This window comes from Crocodylus porosus, unplaced genomic scaffold (genome assembly GCF_001723895.1).
Source record: "Crocodylus porosus isolate Cpor-Errol unplaced genomic scaffold, CroPor_comp1, whole genome shotgun sequence".
NCBI classification, from domain to species: Eukaryota; Metazoa; Chordata; order Crocodylia; family Crocodylidae; genus Crocodylus; species Crocodylus porosus.
In genome coordinates, this window is record NW_017728932.1 from 9322520 (window position 1) to 9343238 (window position 20719).

The 20719-nt window shown below is 43.2% G+C and overlaps 2 protein-coding genes across 4 annotated transcripts in view; one reads left to right on the plus strand and one right to left on the minus strand.

Annotated features, from left to right (window-relative positions):
* The window catches only part of PITPNM3 (PITPNM family member 3), a 228260-nt gene extending 219030 nt beyond the window's left edge, over positions 1-9230 (plus strand). For both annotated transcript variants that reach the window (XM_019545546.1, XM_019545547.1), the window contains 2 exons: positions 857-985; positions 2209-9230. In XM_019545546.1, coding sequence (XP_019401091.1) covers positions 857-985; positions 2209-2517 — 438 coding nt within the window. In that variant the 3' untranslated portion in view covers positions 2518-9230. The remainder of the gene's footprint in view (positions 1-856; positions 986-2208) is intronic.
* Positions 9231-9529: 299 nt separating this feature from the next.
* Positions 9530-17378, minus strand: FAM64A (family with sequence similarity 64 member A). 2 transcript variants are annotated; one of them, XM_019545548.1, is made up of 4 exons: positions 17039-17378; positions 15413-15775; positions 13613-13704; positions 9530-11146 (listed from the first exon to the last, which is right to left on the minus strand). In XM_019545548.1, exons 1-4 carry the CDS (start codon positions 17327-17329, stop codon positions 10984-10986), a joined length of 909 nt encoding a protein of 302 aa, XP_019401093.1. In that variant the 5' UTR covers positions 17330-17378; the 3' UTR covers positions 9530-10983. The 2 variants fall into 2 exon arrangements, with proteins under 2 accessions (XP_019401093.1, XP_019401094.1); XM_019545549.1 differs by lacking the exon at positions 9530-11146 and adding an exon at positions 12555-12601.
* Positions 17379-20719: the final 3341 nt, after the last annotated feature.

A 20719-nucleotide genomic window follows, 5' to 3' on the forward strand; every position in this document is an offset into this window, starting at 1 on the left:
GGGGCCATGCCCCCCTGGCTTAGCAATTGACCATAGGGGGACCCCGGATGCCCCCCCAGACCCAGGAGGCACCAATTGCTAAGTGGAGGGGGCATGGGGGGGCCCACAGCATGCTCCCCAGCAGACCCGGAAGTGGACTGGAAGTACTTGTGGTCCACTTCTGCGTCTGCTATTGAGCATGCTGCAGAGCACCCCCCCACCCCGCAGGACACTCCATGTGCCCCAGCATCGCAGCACTCACGATCCACCTGCTTCCTAGAGCTGCTTTACAGCTCAAAACATTTAAAGCTGTCTCTGTCTGAATCTCCGAATCTCTCTGAATTGATTCAGAGGGCTCCGATTCAATTCAGAGAGATTAAAAGGTCCTCTGATTTGATTTGGATTCAGAGATTTGGCCACCAAATTGGGCCGAATCTCTGCCGATTTTGAATCAGGGACCGAAGCTTCGCATAGCCCTAGTGTTCTGCTCACCTGAAAAATTAAACTTTCCAAACTTTTCTGTCTCATTGGGCCTTTTTTCCTGAGGACATCATTTTAAAATAACTTTCATACAGCTTTTAATAATAAAGGAGGGGGATGCTCAAAAACATTGCAAGTTAGGTACCCAATCCCCACTGATCTTCAGTCCTGATTCCAGTTGACTGTTTCTATTGTTTTAGACTATTATTTTCTTGCTTTTTTATGGTATATTGCTTAGTTTTACCGACAGGCAGGTAGATGCATCTTTCTAAGAAATACAGTTTTATGGCAGTAATAGCATCTTGTCTGCTGCTCCATAACTAAGACAATGCCTTCTGCAAGACTCTTGGAGTCTGATATTTGGGAATGTGCCATGAAAATGTCTGCCTTGTTTTAGTGCCACATCAAAATTTGTGCTGCCTATGGCTCGATGAAGGACATTTCTGTGTACAACGTTTTGGGTCTGTCGCCTTCGCAGATCTACATAGTTGGGCGTCCAACAAAGAAATACCAGACTCAGTGTCAAGTAAGTAACGCCTCCTTCAAATTTGGTGTATCCTTTGGGGCATGACATACCACACCAAGAGAGATCCTGAAGGGCCATGTCCACATACGCGTGTACATTTGTTTCCCCAGGGACAAGAAGCAGTGGCACACCTTGTGTCGCCGGTAGCTGTCCCCAGGGAATGCCCTTGTTACCCCGGGTGAGGTAGGGGAGTCTGGGGCCAGCACGGGGCTGTCCCCAGCAGCCTTACTTGGGGTGCTGGGGGCCTCCTGGAGCTGCAGCAGTGGCGATCCTGCTGCGTGAAGCCTGACCAGCAGCCGGAGTGTAGCCTTGGCCAGCCGGTTTTGGGTGGCACATGCTGCCCCTGCGTGCACCACTCTGCTTTTTTTGCACGGGTTTTTTTTGATCCCAGAATCTCCACGCCCTCCTCTCTCCCCCACGCCCCCGCTGCTATTTTGCATTGAATATGCCGTTTGTGTCACCGCAGACATGTTGTCTGGACATAGGCAGGGTGTCCCATACAGAACTTCTAACTCCTACATGTCTTCTCCAGGAGAAGTGGTAGAGATTGGATACACAGGGAGGGTGAAAGGCACCCAAGAATACAGATTTCTCAACCACTGGGGTATATACGGTATACTGCTGAATGACAACATTGAAACTGTGAACGGGGAGTAAAAATACAAGAGTCTTGTCTTAAATACAGTGGTCTTCCAGCCAAAGTGGTTCAAAGGCAAGAAGTCATGCCTTTTGATCAGGATTGTGGTTTTACTAATAGAGGTCCCGGCTCTTCATTTCACCTCTCCAGAGCTTTATTTGATTGCAGTCTTGCTCCTCTGCTGCTGAACCTCAGGAGCATTGTCACCTCTTGGGCCCATTCTGATGCTTTGGCACGAAAGGTCAGATTCTGCTGAATGCAACAAGAGCAGGATCAGCCTCTAATTACCATAGTGACAGTGCTGGGAAGGATGTTTTGTTCCCTTCGCCACAGGGTGCAGGTTGGCTTTCTGCACCATTGACTTTGCAAGTAGCTACCCTGCAGCCATTAGCATCTGCTCCGGAAAGGAGGCGGCTCTGATTAGCTAGTTAGCAATGTCCGTGCTTCAGCCAATATGACAGCCACAATGGGCCAAATGCTTTCCTAGCGCCAAGGTATTTGCTGAGAACCTGTCTCCGAGTATGGAGCCTGGTTCTTTATCAGTAATGCACGCTATCTTCTCAACTCCTCTTTTTTTTTTTTTTAGTTCCTCAGTGAAGGTTACGCAGCCCACTTAGCCTTGCTGGAATTCACTCTCCATTCCCGGCCTAAGAAGAACAACTCCCGGATGATCCTAAGGAAAGGCAGCTTTGGCCTGCACTCCCAGCCTGAATTTCTGCGCAAAAGGAATCACCTACGCAGGACTATGTCTGTACAGCAACCCGACCCACCTTCATCCAACCCCAAACCAGAGCGTGCCCAGAGCCAGCCCGAATCGGACAAGGACCATGATCGGCATCTTCCTCCCATAGCGTGGGTTCGAGGCGGAGTCCATAAATTTGAGTCTGTGCCATAGAAAGCTTTGAGGCATATTTCTTGGGCACACTCCTGTAACCCTGTAGGCATGCCTTGAAGATAGTACTTAGGCAGCTTCAACGTAAGAGGTAGGGGGAAGACCTGGTACCCCAGAGCCATCCCTGTTCTTATATCTGCCTCCTTTAACCAAGCTGGGAACTTTCCATCTGTTCCTCTCACCATACTTATCAAGAAACCAGATCTGAAAGATCGCAAGTGCTCACAACAGCAAAATAACAAAAACGTACATCTTGGGTTTGGTTTGTTTGGGGGCTGCGGGGAATGGGAAGTTGTTACAAGATACGTTATAAAATGTGCAATAAGGGGACAGTTGCCACAGGTTGGTGTCACCGAATGGAAGATACTTAAAGGACTATAACACCAGTTAATTAGTTGTACCTAAATGAGCATAATAAGTCTCCTAAGTCAAAGAGAGGTTTACATTTTAAAACACAAATGGGTGTCGGTACTTCTGCTTTACTTTGGAGAAAAAGGAATACAAACAGAAGAAGTGAAGCAGAATAATGGGTAATTGGGATTTGCACAGCAAAACTCTTTGGGTGCCTTAAACCCAAGATTTCTTTTGGTTGACCATGCTGGTGAACATGCACTAACCCCGTCTCTGATCTACACACCTTTGGAGTGAGGTAGCTAGGTGTAAAAACAAAACGCTGGGGAAATCCACTTGTGAACAAAATCATCAGTGCTTCATGGTAGAAATCCATTCCCTCACTGCTGCAGTTTGAAGCCCAGTTAACGTTGCTATATAAAAAGCGATGTGCAAAGTGTACAAAGATCTCAACTGTTTTCGTGGAACTTGGTGACTGTACCAATATGTGTGACCTGCTTCAAAGCAAGGAGGTGAGTTTGACCATTTCAGTATGACACGTGGATCTTAAGGAGGTAAGCTAAAGAAACCTCTATGCTAGAGGGGCTCGAGAACTAAGGCAATCTGGTTTTTGAGTGAATTTTTTTCCAGAAACTTACAGCGGACAGAAAAAGAAGTGATTCAATTGCCTATGTAATTCAGCAACATTTTTTCCTGTTCACTCCTCTTTAAAGCAACTATTATATTAGATAGACTGCAGGGTTTAAAATGCCTACCAGCATTTCGGTTTAAAAAAATGAGATGCTATGAAACGGTAGGCACCCATTAGAAGTAGCTGTCATCCAGTGATCTGCAAAATCCATTTAGACTTTCTCAGCTCCCCTAAAAGGATCTATTGGAGGTAATTGGCACAACTTGCCTGACTTGTGACTGTTTCACAGACGTATATTGGAGAGATGCAAAAATCCAGAATCTACAAATTCTCTCTGACGAGACCTGCTGACGACTCCAAATTCAGTGGGGGCTTCCTCACTTAATTAGAGATTTTTCAAGATTGGGCTCAGATTTAAGCATGTTTCCATACCTGTACCAAAGTTGTAATTGCTCAGGAAAAACACGATTCAAAACAGGTTTGTGAGGCTGGGAGAGGGCACAGGCAATGCAGGGCGTTTTTCGTGCTTGTTCTGAAATGGTCTTCGTCTTGGAGCCAAACCAGAAACAAGCTCAAAAGAGCCTGATTGGTAAGTGTAGGGTATGGACAGAGAATGCGAAAGGAAGCTACCATGAGGCTGCAGAGGAAATTTATATTCCCCAGACACCAAAAACTCAGTTTTGAAGGCTTAGACAGGAGTTTCTGGTCTTAGAAGGCAGGAAGTCACCTCTACAGGTAGAACAGCATAGGTTATTTCCTTCATCTTACTATTTGGCAGGCAGAAGTGATTAAGTTTATCACCGATTTGGAATGCCACCCAACTTGATAGCTGTACACTTCCTTAAAACAAAAAAATCAAATACATAAAACGTAATTCGATCTCAAAATCCATGCTCAGGCAAAGATCAGAAATTACACAAATCAAATGAAGAAACTCATTGTTTTGCAAGCTTGTGCTAATTACAGCCAAACACTTTGATTATGGGGACTGTTTTATTTGCACCCTTTGCCTAACATCTTTGGCTCCAAGTCATTTGGATACAAAAGCCAAATGTACTATCTGCAGGAACTATGCTCAGTGTGGTTTTTAGTTTACAAATGTCTCTTAATGAGTGTTAACAGGTCTACTAACACACAGCACTTTAAATGGTTACTCTGTGTTGTCTTTGCCCCATGTGCGTTCCTTTGATCAGTCTGCACCTTCCTTCCCTCATCTGATTTTCCATTCTCTGCGACCAGATTGAAACTGTGCAGAGTAGGAAGTAGAGCAAAATCCAATCCCCTGTGCTAAGTTTTGCTGCTAGTGTAGCGTGCCCGGTTCTGCACATCTTAGTGGAGCCACGGCTGATTGATCCTATTGATGAATTTGCTGCGCTCTGCCGCTGCTCTAGGAAAAAGAAAAGTAAGTAACAAAGATGCACGTTTGATGCTAATTCCATGCTTCTTGTCTATCAGATACCTCTGTTCTAACTGGTACCAACAGAAATGCCCTGAGCACATAGAGTAAAAAGTGGGACTTTACTATAGTGATCTAAAGCTCTGGCCAGTAATGGCTTGAAACATTTAGCCAATTCCTGGCTTACTGGTCTTGCAACAATTTTATTCGCCTGTTGCTGCGATGGGCTCACGGCTGGTTTTAGGTCTTCTGTTTTATAGACTCCATAGGACACAGTGTTTTCCAGCTTGCTTCTATTTGCCAAGTTTAACAGGTAAATGAGCATAATATTTAACAAGGAGGGACTTAATAGGCAAATTTGAAATCTCTTGGGAAGATCTAAAGGTGACACTGATTGCTTACTTTGAAATTACATTTTTAAGCAGTTGTGTGTGGTTCAGCCTGTATACTGCTGGTAATTATTGTGCCTGCTGTGCAATTTAGAGCTATTGTTGCTTTAGCTAAATGTCTACCTCTACCAGCCACGGGTTTCCCAAGTGTATTCTCCCGTATACGTATTTCAGTAGGGAAAACCTACTTCCAGAAAGGGACCTAATCAGAACTGCATCCATCCTTAAGGGAAGTGGGTTTCAACACAGGACTGGAAAGGACCTTCTTAGGTCATTGAGTCTAGTCCCCTGCTTTCACTGGTAACCACAAAAGCTCTGTATTTTTAACCTGAATTTTTCCTTAGTACCTGGGTCTCCTTATAGCCACTGTCATGCCAACTTAACAGTGTTATAATATAAAGCAGTGAAATAAGTGCTAGTCTGTGTATGTGATTAGAATATTAACTTTCTAATATTGCTATAAACAGTATTAAAATTAAGCTGAGAATAGCTCCCTTCACTTGGTTTCATGAGAGATACTAGCACTCATGTGGCCTTTGCATAATTCCAACACTACTTATTGCTCAGGGATTGAAAGGTTTACCTTTGGATCACTGCTCTTTCACCTTTGCAAACCATCTCACAGCGGTCCAGTTAAAGGTCAGTGCTTCATACCAGTCAGAACCTGGTTGTTCCTGAATTTCAGATGACTTTTTTTTTTTTTTTTTTTAACTTTGGCTAATTGCCTTTAAAATAGTCTCAGAAGTTCAATCAGGCTGGTAGTATGAAGAATGTAAACAGAATATGACGTTTGGGTCTGAATATCTCGCAGCCAGCCAGGGCTACGAGCAGCTATTTTATGGCAGGAGAAATTTGGGAACCCAGATACTGTATTAAAACTCTTGCCAACATAGTTAGCTATTTTTTCGGACACTGGCCAGGCCTGACCGTTAATTCAACAGTATAATCTTCAATCCTTGCTAACTGTTAAAGAAATTGTTTAGAGGTAGTAAATATTTGGCAAGATACTTTATCTACAATATCGTCCTTGCCATGGTCTGGAGATGTAGACAAGTCAACTGGAATTTTAGAATTTGCTTTAAGCCTCCAATGAATTTGCTTAGGCTTTCAGCATGGGGGATCAGTGCTTTAAAAAGTCTGTTGCAGCTGGGTTTGGTTATCTTCTTGTTTGCATCAAGTTATGATAAGTCATCATCTCTGCATTGTTTGGACACCCAAACTGGCCTGGATTCAGAATTCAGAGGGCTTGAAGATTTAGTGAACACCAAGGGAAGTTTTGGGGGTTCAAGTATGCACACTGGCCTCCCTGAATTTCAGCTGTTTCGTCCCTCCAGACTGATCAGCATGGAAAATCAATCTTTGAGCTTGCTAAATTGAGGGGGAGTCACTGGAAATGTAAAATGCTAAATGAATACTCTGAGGAGGAGTTAAAGATCCATGCACAAGTAACACTGAGACTGGGAGCACTTATTTCTCTGCCCTGTTGATGTGGGATCCATTTTTTTTATTACTGTAAAAAAATGGCAGTGATTTAATAGCAGTGGTGGACTTTTACCTGAGATATTGTGAAAAGACACCTTCACAACTGTGGTGTGTGTTGTGTGCGTGTGTTTACTGAATTCATAGCCACCCTATGTGACGTTTTGGTACAGCTTTCACAGCAAATTTGTAACCAATCCGCATTTTTTACAATTGCTGTTTGTTCAGTTTTGTTGTCCTGTTAGATAAGTTTGAAAAAGGTAGCATTGTAAAAGAGTGCAAAATATTCCAGACATGAGTAGTAATGTAAATCCAAATTTGCTTATTATTTCAATAAGAAATGTTCAAAAAATGTTTGCCTATACTAGTGCTCTTCGAACAAAATCTTGCTTGACCAAAGTATTCTCGTTTAATTCTGTGGCATGTTTTCTATCTATCCAGCATACTATTTTGTTAGGTGTGAGAACTGCACAGCATTCACTGTTTTTCTCGCTCCCTGGGGTTCATGAGTCATCTGCCATTGTGATCTGTCGAGGTGGGAACAAGAGCATTAGCCGGCATGTTTGCCAGCTACTTATCTCACATCGCAGCCTTTTCAAACAGGAAAGTTCAGAAAGGGAAAGGCCGTATGGAAGTCGAAAAATTTCCAAATTGCAAGGGAGATTAGAACAAGCAATAAATTAAGCAAAACAAAACCCTAAGCTTAAGCAGTTGATTCTGCGAAGCAGTATTGGCCAAGATGTCTACACTCATCTTAGAGGCACCTCATTCTTGAAAGGCTCAGATAACATGAAAGGTGTTCCTTGCCTGTGGCTATTCAGAAAAGCAAGCTGCTTCTACCTTGTAAAAAATGTTCCAACCAAGTGAAAAGTGAAAAAACCCAAAGTAGCTAAATATCTACTACTAGCATGAAGCTTGCATTGTGATTTTTTTTTTTAAAGCAAAAGGAAGAACAAAAACTGTACATTCCATTGGCTTCTCGAAGGGCCACCTGTCTTAAATTTGGCCACAATTTAGATTTGTGGGCTGCTTTTCTTACAAAACTAGGGTCCGTAGAAGCGCTTCAAAGCCTTCGAGTAAAATGTGTTAAAGAATAAGATTTCCACACAGGAAGGTAAGTAGTAAATAATCAGCATTTTTTGTGCTTTAAATGTCTCTTATCTGTTTTAGTAAGATGAATCACTCAGTATCTGAGGTTATAGTTTTAAATGGAGGGGTCAAGTCATCCTCTAGTTTTTTTTTTCCTATTGCAGAGAATTAAAATGAACACTGAAATCATAGAATTTGTATTGATTTTTTTTCCCCCTTTTTTGGGGGGCGAGGCGATGTGACAAAGTTGGGATCACTGTTTCTCTTCAGCCTGGTACAGGGTTAGATCCCCTTAATACACAGGTATCAAGAGCTTCTCTTCGGCTGCTTGCTTTTTCTCATCTCAGCCAGCATGGAAAGCATAGCTTGATCCCCAGCAGTCCCTCCTTGCAAGTTAAGGGACAGGTTATATCTGTACTGCAAACAAGCAAAAAGGTGTGTTCTTAGCTTGAGTGAGAACGATGAAGACGGGGATCTAAGAGGTGCGAACTAAAACTGAAACGGGTTCAAGGTTTCGATTCAAGCTGCTGACCAGACGTAAAACGCAAGCTTTAAAGGTGAATTAAGATTGCACCTGTTTTGGAAGGGGAATAGTAGGAGTGTACAGTAGTCACTTCTTGGGAGCGAGGGTGTGTGGATGCTGCGCAGAGCAGCAAGAGCTTCTGCTTTGAACAAAGAAAGGGACTTTGGGGTTGAAGTTATTGGAGCTGGCACTCCCCTTTTGGGGTAAGGTCTACAGCAGGGGATGATGATGCAGCCCCTAATTTTGTTTAAAAAACTACCACATGCTTTTAAAAACCAGACATGCTTTTGGGAACAGGTGGAACAATTTGACAATTAAACCTCATCTTCCTTAAAAATAGATAGATCTTGGGGAGGGACAAACATAAGTACATTACAATGCAACACTACAAGGAGTTGTGAAGATTAGCAAGTTGAGATAGGTAAGACAAATCACAAGCTTTGAAGAATGGGACGATAGTTGCTTTTCAATAGGATACCCAAAGGGTCAGGAATGGCAGTCCCATGGCAGAACCCCAACCCTAATGCATACTTATTTTTCTATTTATGTGGGGAAAAAAGTCTACTTATAACAATTCCTGTGAGGAGACTTGAAATTGTACATGGTCTTTAAGTCTACAGTTTTAATAAGTGTATACTTTTAAATATTGTTTGTCAGTGGGAAGGTTATATATGGTGACAAAATGTTTATATTTCTTATGGCTGCCTTGTAAAGATTTAAAAATGTATAATAATGAATTTCTTAAAACATGAACTACAGGAGTAAGATTTTTACAGCTGGTCTAGATTTTGATGTGAGCTGGTTTTTAAAATCTTATAAAAAGTTAGTCACTCAAATAAAAACCTTCTTTGCCTTTAAGTGTCTAGACTTGTGGACTTTTCTTTATAGCGGTATGGGTACGCTGTCCCATGAAAGCCATCAAGCGTAGCAATCTGCTTGCAATGGCCGTCGTGCCATTGTACGGTAATGGTGAACACTAGCGTGTTGGACTCGGTACCTGCCAGAGAACTAGCACTTCATCTGAAGCAGTATAGAAATGAAAGCACACGGATAAACACCTAACTCCCAACTGAAAGATGAGTGGAAATTGAAGGGTGAGGATTTTTGCAAGGGGCGAGATAGGTGCTTCAAAAATGTTTGCAATGAGACACAACTTCTGAAAACCTTGACAAGGGTTGTTTCTTTTTAATATATCAATACATACAAGTGAAAGTTACTCGATTCAGCACAGGTGCTCTATTACTTCTAGCCTTTTTCTTTCTATAAAAGTTTTCCGTGGGCCTGTAAAATGCTGCAAGGGTTGTCCCAGTTTTATCCGTATTTGAACGGGAGCTGGAACCTGGTGTTCAAAACGCACTCACCCTTTCCAAACAATAATGTCTTCACAAAATGTGGTTTGGCAACAGGCAAGAAAAGGATTTGTACACATGAGTGCTTGCACATTCATATTTTGATGCTAGACTATGGGCTGCTTCATTTTCACTAAAATATTGTGTCTTCAAATTATTCAAAACATGGAAACAGGATTCATACTTAGCCTGCAATTTAACAATAGTAACAGATGTTATTTTTTTAGAAGTAATAAGTACCACTGTGTTTATCTCCTTCTCCCAGAGAATACCAGGAGGAAAAGATGCTGTCTGAAGCAGCAGCATTGATACTGAATTTTAGAATATGACAGTTTCCTTCACTTCGTTAAAATGTTAGAAAATGTTAATTTTGCTAAGCTTAGCTTGCCTAGCTTATACAGCTTCTCGTATATGATGGTTGTCAAAACAACTTGTTAGTTTAAAAAAAAAGTGGTAAAATATTAGATCTGTTTAAACTACCTGCTAATTAAATAGGACTTAGTGTTACTTGAGCTTTCGAAACCAACTTAAATTGCCTTCAGTTGTGTGCAGGAGTCACAAGCACTCCTAATTTGCAAGAGCAGTATTTATGTCAGCTGTTAGGATCCAAGTTGTTGTAGTAGCAGCATGCAAGAAATCGAGCGTTAGAACCAGTATGGAGTTCAGAGTCAAACTAGTTGAGATGAAAGGAGGGGGCCATACTGAGTCTTGGCTGATCCAGGGTCAATCTGGAGTAACTCAAACAGAATCCCATAGTTCTTAGTTGTTTCCAACAAGGGAAACTGAAGTCAGTCAATGTTTTCAAAAGGATCTAAGGTAGCAGTGACCCAAGTCACTTTTGAAAATAAGACTTAAGCACCAACGGTGTTTCTATGCCCAAAGCTCTGTGGAAACATTCATCCACAACATCCTCTAATAGGAGGCAGGTATCTTCATAAAAACAGCATTATAGTCTTGCTGAGGCCTCACAGAAGCAGAGCTGTGCTTTGGAGGATACTGATGGGACCCCATGCCTCCCCCATTTTGAAACACAGAGGTCAAGTTCAAATTGCTTTTCCACTGCGGAAGGATCATATAATGGGCTGCCCTGTAATCTCTGCCTGCTTGGACAGAGAAACCAAAAAAGGAAAAATCTGAGATGCTTTGTCATGATTTGAAAGGAATGATACACAGTTAATAAAGTCTAGTTATTTAAATCCAAACATAGAAGACATTGAAAACGCAACCCTCTGAGTCGCATACTGAGTTAACCCTTCACACGGTCACAAGTTGCTAAAATTACGTAAAGCCATCTCAGTCCGAGTGCCTATTGCTTGGTGGAGCCTCTTCATGCGCCTCCTGAAAGACTGAGAGAGTTTCCGAGAATGATGTAGGGACTTCAAATTTTGTGCCATTAGATGATGATAATTTGATATTGCCTGTTTTCTGTAGAGAAGGGGGGAAAAAAAGGAGGGCTGTTAATACAAAGTAATTACTAAGGTTAAGTAATGTGTATGTACTGCACAACCAACTGCTGGAAAGCTGGCAGAAGGCAGCAGCACAGAAGGAAGAAAGCATGCTTTGTGTATTAAACAGGGGTCTGAATACAAGAAAGTGCAACTAAGTCATGAAAAGGTTTTGTTTTTTTTTTACTTGCAGCTATATGGCAGCAAATCAAGCAGTATAATAGACTAATTAACAGGAACACTAATGGGCACAGTCCAATTCCTGACTTTACAAATGTCTGAGACACGTGATTGTGTGCACTTTGGATTTACATCATTGCTTGTTTTGCAGAGAATCAGGCAGCTGGGAAATTTTAAGTTTCTATACAAGACTACTTTTTAAATCTAAGTGGGCCTTCGATAAGTGAAAGAAAAGAAAGTCACAGATACTGGAGCTGGAAAGGTAGTTTGCGGGGGTGGCAAAAGCTTTTCTCAACAAGTTAAATAAATATTAAACCCATAAGCACTGAAGATCTACAAATCAGTAAGGGACAGAGTTGGGGCATACACCTAAAGCAAACTGCATTACTATAATGTAATAACAACTATCCTACTTAATGGTGTAGGACACTTGCCAAATCGCTCATAGTTTAAATGATGAAAATTCCACCTTTTCATGTGATTTTGCACATGCAAGCTCAATACAGTATTTGTCACAAGAGTGGGTATAGGAACACACTGGTAGATGCTAACACCCTCTTTCTTCCTGAAATAAAAATTCAGAGTACAAACCTGTGCAGCAGTTGGTGAAGATAATTCTCGCATTTTAAGGAGTTCCCATAGTAAATTTATTAACGGGAAGGTTCACTGAATTGACACTAAACACAATGTTTAGAAATTCACAGTGGAGAAATGTTGCCTGTTCTACATCCACTTAGATGCAATTGCTGCCTTTAACGCCAGCAATACAGATGTCAACTATTGTTACCTAAGTAGCTTTGTCGTAACAGTGAGATATTAAGAAGGGTGAAGAACACATACTGAAAGTAGGCAAGTCACGGTAACATTTTGTTCTGTCATGCTGTATAGTCTTAGTTAGTAACTGGGGAGAACTGAAGTCACGTGACAAAATGTTAGTAACCAGAATATTTTCTGGGCTTTGGTGAGAAAAACAGCCGTTTTGCACAGAAATCAAACTGAAGTTCTGATGTGGCCTCCAGTCTACCCGAGGCTGATTGGGGTTGATGGCTGCACAGTAGGTCACCGCAGCCATACGAGAGACCCGACACTGGTGAACGTGAGGAAAGAAGGGATGGTTTGTCCTTCTCGCCCAAAACGGCAGTTTTTCTCCATTCAGATGCATGCAAGTGAAGCAAGCATACTCAAAGCAAGCTGAAGAACAACTTTACCTGGCTGGTACTATCTTCAGTTACGAATGAGAGAAACTGTCATATCACTAACAGATGGAAGAATATTAGGAATGAGGGTTTATTGAACTTCAAATGGTTATGATCATTAAATTGATATAGGACCTTTGGGAATTTTGGCTACTTTTGCCCACACTTGATCAGACGAAGGAGGACTCTCATAGAGTACAGCATCTATCTTTTTGGATTTGGACAACAGTTACAAGAATATTTGCTTAGCCTTTCACTATTTTGATGATCTCTGAAAAAGGACCTTTGCCCTGCGTGTTTAAAGGGTCATTAAACTTGAAAGCTAGTAGACAACGTAAGTTAGAGTGAATTGGGACACCATATACCGTGGTGGCAGGTTGCCCTGCCATGTGGTGAAGTACTGAAGCCACAGTCTTCACTTACAGTTTTCTTTCCCATGCCTGAGAAATCCCTAACGAAGGGGAAATTGCAATACCAACCATAATCAGTCTTGCACTTCACAAACCAAATTAATCTCGGGCATTGTTGGGATCTGCATATTTTTAAATACATTGTTTTTCAATATTATTTAAGTTGGCTCAAGTGCTTTCTCTTGCAAATTCCCAGGTGGCGTTCAGGCTCATATTTGTATGAAATTTGAGAGAGATTCTACTGATTGCCTACTGGCAACCCTTTAGGCTACTAAGCCAACTGCATTGGCCGGGGGAACCCGCCATATGGCAAATTGGGAGTTTGGCTCCACTGATGTGGAGAAGTCTGTTTTCCTAGTTGAAAGCACGTAAGGAGAATCTGTATTATAGGCTTTACAGCAACTGCAAGCCAGACTTCAGATTTCTAGACATAGCTGGTTTTAAAACAGAAAGGCCGCATTACATTGTAGCTGAGATGCTTCTGGTGCTCTCGCTCATCTTCAGTATGAACTGCCGGGATCATTTAGTTTATATTTAGCAGCATCACTGACTCTGGATGGGAAGTGGTGAACTGTTTCTCAGGACTATCCCCCTGCAGGACTATCCCTCTGGACAGCAAGAGTTGGGCAGTGGGGATAAACGTGTCTAATTTTCATTTACCTCTCCTGTCTTACAATGGCATCATCAAACACCTGAGAGAGACGCTTCAGCTGCCGAATTCCTGTGGAGACCAATTCCAACTCACACTCAAACTCTCTGAAAGAGATATTTAATGGTAAGAGTCAAATGGGACACACCTCTTAGGTTATCTGAATCCAGCCCCTTGCCACCGCAGCTGTATCTTTCTAGTTATGTATCCTAGTCGTCTGTCCTGCTAAATCTTAGGACTCTAGGAAAAAGCACGGCTCCCACCCAACCTTAGCCAAAATTCGCTCTTAACTCTTTCTACAGGATGTCGTGTAGGGATGGTGTGCCACAAAGGCTTACAAATCACAAAGAGGATCCACCCTTACAAAAGGGGAGAGGGGGAAAGCATCTTTGCTAACCTAAGGAGGAGGGCTTTCAGCTAGGTTCAAAATGGGGTGGAGACAAAAATCCAAAGGTAAGTAAAGTGCAAGATGATCCAGGTCAGTTTTCCTCAACCAGGATGCCATGGCACCCTGGGGTGCTTTGAGATCTTTTCCAAGGGTGATGTGGGGTGCCATGCAATGTTAGCTTTGTTAAGTGCAATAAATCCAGAGATTTCAAAACATTCGGACCTGTTGTGGCTGTTTTTTTTGCAGTGGAATACTTGCTCTATTCTTTCTCTTTAGTCAAAAATGGGTGAGAACTACAAGCTGGGATTCTCTACGTGGTGCCTTGAATCTATTGGAGGGTAGGAAGGCACAGTTCTTTGAATCTAAAAAGGTTGAGAACCACTGACCTGGATAAAGGCCTGAGAAGAGGAAATACTGTGAATCTTAATTGAGTTGCAAGAGGGAAAAGTAGTGGGGCATTCAGCTGCTTAACCAGCTCAGCTACTGGGGAATAAGCAGGAAGAACTGGAAGTCCCAGTATGCACACACTCATTGGGATCACTAAAATTTAGTAGGATAGTTCAGGTGACTGGAATACTGTCATGGATGGATAAAACTTGTTCAAGAAGGACAACAGGGCCTGATGAGATTTATCTCATAGTCCTCAAGGAACCGGCTGAGCTAATAACAGAGTAGCAGCTGGCTGTTAGTTCTGAGAAGCCATGGAGCTCAGGTGAGGTCTCAAAAGACTGGAAAGGGACAAATAGATTGACCTTTTTAAAACAGGGATCACAGAGGGCAGGGGAATTACAGACTGAGTCTAACTTTAATATCCAGGAAGATAGTGGAGAGCAGGAAGGAATCTATTTAATACTTTTTAAGAATTGAAGCACCAAGGTGAAGAGGAACAGCCAATGTGGATTCGTTAAGAAGGAGTCATGCAAATCTTAGTAAGGCCAGTGAGACTGGCCAGTTTCTCTCCACCTTATGAGACACTGCACTCTGCTCATTTTTCTTTCCTGCCCACTTAAATTTAACTTTTGGAGGTGGGGGGCCGTCTTTTCATTCTGCTTTTACACAGAGCCTAGACGGTAGGAGCTGACCCCAGGTATTATAGTAATATGCAAAAAAAAACCCCAAAACCCCCAGGGAAATGCCAAAGAAAATAAATAAATCTAAGGGTTCAAGCTGCGTATCTGGTATAATCACATGATATGTACTTTATATCGCCCCATCAAAGAAAAACGGACTTTTCCCTCCCCATCCTTGTGTGAAATGAAGTTGCTATAACTTAGTTTTATGCCACAATCAGTGTGTCTGAAAGCTGAGGCAACAACTTTGTTACCCTCCTAGCCATGTAAAATACTGCTTTGTTTCAGGGAAATAAGGTGGTAGCAAGCTACTCTAATTGCAACAAAAAGTAGTAGGAAGTACAAACAAAGGTGGCTTGCCTCTTGCCCGTGGCAGATGGAGGTGATGAATATGGGCTCTTCAACGCTGCTGCTCTCCTAGATCTGCGGAGAGGGAGAGCATCTTTGCCCAGCCAGTTAGAGACGCTTCGCCATTCTTTTACCTGGAAGTTTCTTGCAGACCCAGATGAGAGGGAGGCTCTCTTGCTGGATCGGGGGGTACTTCTGGGGCCAGATGCTGGGGCGGCAGTTCTGGAAAACCCGTTCTTACGCCGAGGAGTTTGAGGGGGTGTGCTTCTTTTCTTGGCAGAACTGGAGCCACTGCTGCTTCTTGCAGGGGCTCTGGCTGGAGAAGTCACAAGAGGCTGCATGGGGTTCTGACAAGACTTCTGGATTTTCTGAAATGCAGGCACATGAGGATTATCAAATAGCCATATATTTTATACATGAACTACAGACATGGTCTGAAATTAATTGAAAGAAATTCAAGAAGGACAAGTGGAGTCCTGAAGTTCAGAGGGAACAACTGCACGCATAACTATGGGCTGGGGAATGGTTGGCTAGGTTGCAGAACTGCAGAATCTGACCTGGGGTGTCTACTCTGTTGCAAAGAAAGCCAGTAGCATGCTGGGTTGTACTAAAAGAAGTGTCACCTGCAAGTCAAGGGAAGTGATTCTTTTACTTCGGTCAGTGCTGGTGAGGCCTCAGCCCGAGTAATGTGTCCAGTTACAGGCAACTCACTTCAGAAAAGAGGCAGGGACAAATTGGAAAGAGTCCAGCAGAGAGAAAGAGAGAGAAAAAAAAATAGATATTTAGGAAATATGCTTTACAAAGAAAGTTTGGAGGAAATGGGATTAGTTTGTCTGGAGAAGCAAAAAACTGAGGTGGGATTTGATAATAGTGTTAAAGTACCTTAAGAGTGGTTATAAAGTCAATTGTGATAGATTATTTTCTCTCACCATAGGGACGGACAAGGAGTAATGGTCTCAAATTACACTCAGGAAAATTTCAGTTATATTTTAGGAAGAAATTTTATACTTTGAAGGTGGTTAAGCATGGGACAGATCTGTGGAATTTCCATCCTTGGAAATCTTTACGAGCAAGGGGTTGGACTAGACGCAGGGGTGGGCAAAATGCGGCCTGCCAAGTCAATCTATCCAGCCTGTGGGGCCCCTAAAAAAAAATTTGAAAATTAATATTAACTTGCCCTGGGCTGCCTGTCATGTGGCCCTCGATGGCTTGCCAAAACTTAGTAATTTTATTTCGGGCCGTCTGCCCAAAATAATTGCCCGTCCCTGGACTAGGGGAACACCTAGGGTCTAGAGGAACATCCAGCTGTACTTTTTTTATAATTTCCTATTTTAAAAGCTACCTCTGTGTAATATGATATATGAGAGAGAAAGTGTTTCTATGTTCATTGCAAAAGAAAGATATTTTGTTGGAAGTATTTCTAAACAGGACTTCTTGCATTTTCCTCTCTGCATCGTTTTCCGTTTTTGCTATGGCAAAAAGAACATTTACCATTGATAAGACACAGTTGTATTTTCAGTTACAAAGCCCTTTGTGCTCTTTGGCAGCGGCACACTATGTGTAGTGTTGAAACAACAGGCCAACAGGTCAGGCCTTCCCTCCCATCCATATTCTGTTGCAAGGGTAGGTACCTGTGACACTGTCCCAAAAGCGTTTCTTGCTGTTCTGGTAATAGCCCGGAAGGTTTGTTGCTTCTCTTTTGCTTCCAGACTTTCCCAAGTGGGATTCTCATGGAGGTTTAGCTCCACCTGCTTTAAGGGCATTCGTTTTCTCAAAGACATGCAGATGGTATTGAGAGAGCTTGAAGAAGGCCTCTTCTTAAATTTGTCCGGCACCGGGCTTTCGTTCTCATCGATGTCGGCCAGTAACTGGTGTTTTCTCCAGCCCGCTGATGACCCGACACTTTGGAACATGGATGCCATCTCTCCAGGCCTTGGACCACGCTCAAGTCTAAGGACATCAAAGAAAGGTATTAAACAATGAGCTGAGACAAAGCAATCCAAATGAAAAAGGATACACCAGTGGCATAGCCTGTTCAACCAGTCCTGGATCTGAACGAAAAACCCTTTCCCCAGACCCTGTCCATAAGCCCAAGGCTAATTATGAGACTCGGTAGGTTTCCACTGAGTGTTTTATTTCTAAAGCGACCCATGTTTTATGAGCAGATGAAGGGATGTGGAAATACGAACTTTCCTAGACAACCTCTGTAGCAGAGGTGCACCAATATATCTGTTGCATATTGGATCGGCACCAATAAAAAGGAAAATTGACATAATTGGCCATCAATAATTGCTTTCTTTTTTTTTTGGCCAGTGTAGCCGTAACATCACCAATAAATGCTGCATGCACGTACGCAGCTGCAGCACATGTGGCCAGGAATGCAGCCGGCCAAAAAAATCTTTATCGGTGCACCTCTGCGCTGTAGGGCTGCGATTGGGTTTGTGCTGAAGGAAGAGAGAGGTTCATTCTCCAACAGCAAACATAGTGCTTAATTGCTAGTCAAACAATATTTTATGCTTTTATTTTTGTTGCTGGTCTATGACATTTTGCCAGGATAACACTGCTTTTATGCTCTCACCTGCTATGTCTCTATTTTGCATTGCTGGGTACAGAGGCTGACCCAGTTGTACGTCTGAGTATTGTTACAAGAAGCAAAGATACGAATGCCCTATCTGAGGCACTGTGCAAGGTCCTCTGTTCGGTTCCTCGTACCAAGGTGGATTTAAATTTTGGGCTTGGTGAATCACTTATGGGTATATCACTTCCATATACTCTTAGTACAACTTCTACAACCTCACTTTGAGCTAATTGACCCTTTTAAGGGAATGTTCACCCTTCATTCCCATCCATTTTTCTGGATTTTGGTGACTAGTAGATTGGGTCTTCTATGGGGCATAGTCAGCAGACAACGTACTCTCAATTTCCATGTAAGGGAATACTTTAAGTTAGTATTTCTTGCTAATAAACAAGCCCCCCATGGTGAATCACTGAACTGTACAAACTCAGAAGCAAGCTGCTTTAAAAATGATATTAAAAAAAAAGGCAAAGCAAATTGCATTCAGATATGCTTTAGTGATTGGAGATAAGAGCAAACTATGTTTCTCAACACTCCACTGCATATTAATAAATGTACCACAGTGTATAAGCATAATGAAGCTTTAAAATGGGCACTCTACTGAGATGTGCTGCGTGCTCTGAAAGGGTTTTGTGGATGGCTTCCCTCCATGCCCAGTCTCAGCAACCACCCATCCATCTAGCGAACGCCCATGGTCAGCTTCTGCAAGGGCTTACACAGCACAGTAATATCAAAAGCACATAATAAACTGATGATTTCCTTAAATACAATTTTGCATACAGGTATGAGGACGAACTGCAATATGCACAGCAGTTTCACTTATTTCAGGAACGTGCAAGAAGCAACACTGGTCTGGCAGCATCGTTTATGGGGCCACTTAGCGCATCATTTACTGGCATTTATTGTAGGTGGGGGGTAGGTTAGGCAAGTTTTGGGACACCAAATGTCCTTCTTCAGGTCTGGGAGAGAAGCAAGTTAAATACCATTTAGGAAAAATTGCTTTTGTTTAACCCTATTGCATGAATAAAAAGGATCACTTTAGAACAGCAAGTAGTAAACCTGTGGAGGAAGAAGGTATCAGAAGTAGTTACAGACCAAGAAAAGACAAGTTGCTACATAGTTAACCCCCATTTTGTAAGAGTAAGATTGTTCACAAGGGAAGAGGATACACAGAGAGGTTAAGAGGGGGAGCAGTACGTTTTAATGAGCTATCACTGTCTTTGGTAAATGCATGGGCTTTGGTGACCAGTGAGGTTACCGATTTTTGTTCCCAAGACCTTCTTAAAGGTTACCTAGTCAAACCTCTGCCAAGCTGTGTTGGTGCGGGTGGGGGCAGGTATGCATGGCCTCCACAAAACTATCTCAAGACCTCAGTTCAACAAGTCTTTACCGAAGAATGGCCAGAGATCAATGTGTACATACGTGCAGTACGATGCGAATGCCGGTGACGTACAAATCACAGACACTCTCCCTTGACTATTATGGCTCTCAAAAGGGATGGGGGAGTCGCACGCCAATGGCTGCATTTGCACGACAGCTCCCCGACAGCACGTTCAGGTCTATCTGGCTGCTGCTACTTGGCCACTAACGCCCAGGCGTCCTTACGAACGCACCCTGCAAGTCTCTCAGCCCTGACCTCTCTGCTGAGAATGGCAGCCTGCTCACTTGGAGGCTGCATCCTTGTCACGCTCATGCTGTTGCTAGGGTTGCCAACCCTACAGGATTGCCCCGGCTTCTCTAGGAATTAGATATAAATCTCCAGGAGACTGCTGAAAGTCACCCAGGAGATAAAGGAAGAGGCCAGAGGAGAGCCACGTGCGTGATCAGAGGGCAAGAGAATAGGCCTTATGAAGAGAGGCTGCGAGCCATGGGCCTCTTCAGCCTGGAAAAGCGCAGGCTCGGGGGGGACCTGGTGGCTGCCTATAAGTACATCAGGGGTGCGCATCAGGATCTGGGTAACACCAGAGCGCCCTGAGGGATGACAAGGTCCAATGGTCACAAACTCCTACAAGACCGTTTTAGGCTGCATGTAAGGAAAAACTTCTTTACTGTCCAAGCCCCCGAGGCCTGGACTAGAGTCCCTCCGGAGGTGGTTGCAAGCACCTCCTCTGGACTCCTTTAAGAGACATTTGGATGCTTTGGGATCCTTTGACCCCAGCTGACATCCTGCCCCTTGGGTGGAGGGCTGGACCCCATGATCTTACAAAGTCCCTTCCAGCCTATAAAATGCTAGCCCATTCATTAACATAAATATTAAATGTTGATCCGATGCATACAGCAGTGCAGTGGGGGTTTTGAAACGTCACAGCTGTGCGCCCTTGCCTTCCCAACCTGAAGCCTGCGCCCCGCGCCACATGGATGCGAGCCTGCGGACACATTCGCATCGCGTTGCGGGCACGCTGCCGTTCTGGAAATGGATTCAAGCAGAGGGGATCCCACCTCCCTTGGGGGTTTTCTTTAGTAACCATCAGCAGAAAGCAATGCCTTTTCGGGTTTTTTTTCGGTTTTCTTTAGTAACCATCAGCAGAAAGCAACGCCTTTTGGGTTTTTTTTGGTTTTTCTTTAGTAACCGCCAGCAGAAAGCAATCCCTTTTTTCGCTGGGACCTCCTGGCCGCCCTCCCTCCACAGCCCCGCATCTTTTCGGTTTACAGTTGCTCTCCGAGCAGGCCCCGAAGGCGCAGGTCTGCAGGAGCGGGCCGGAGCCGCGGAGCCCCGCGCCGCCCCATGGGCCGCAGC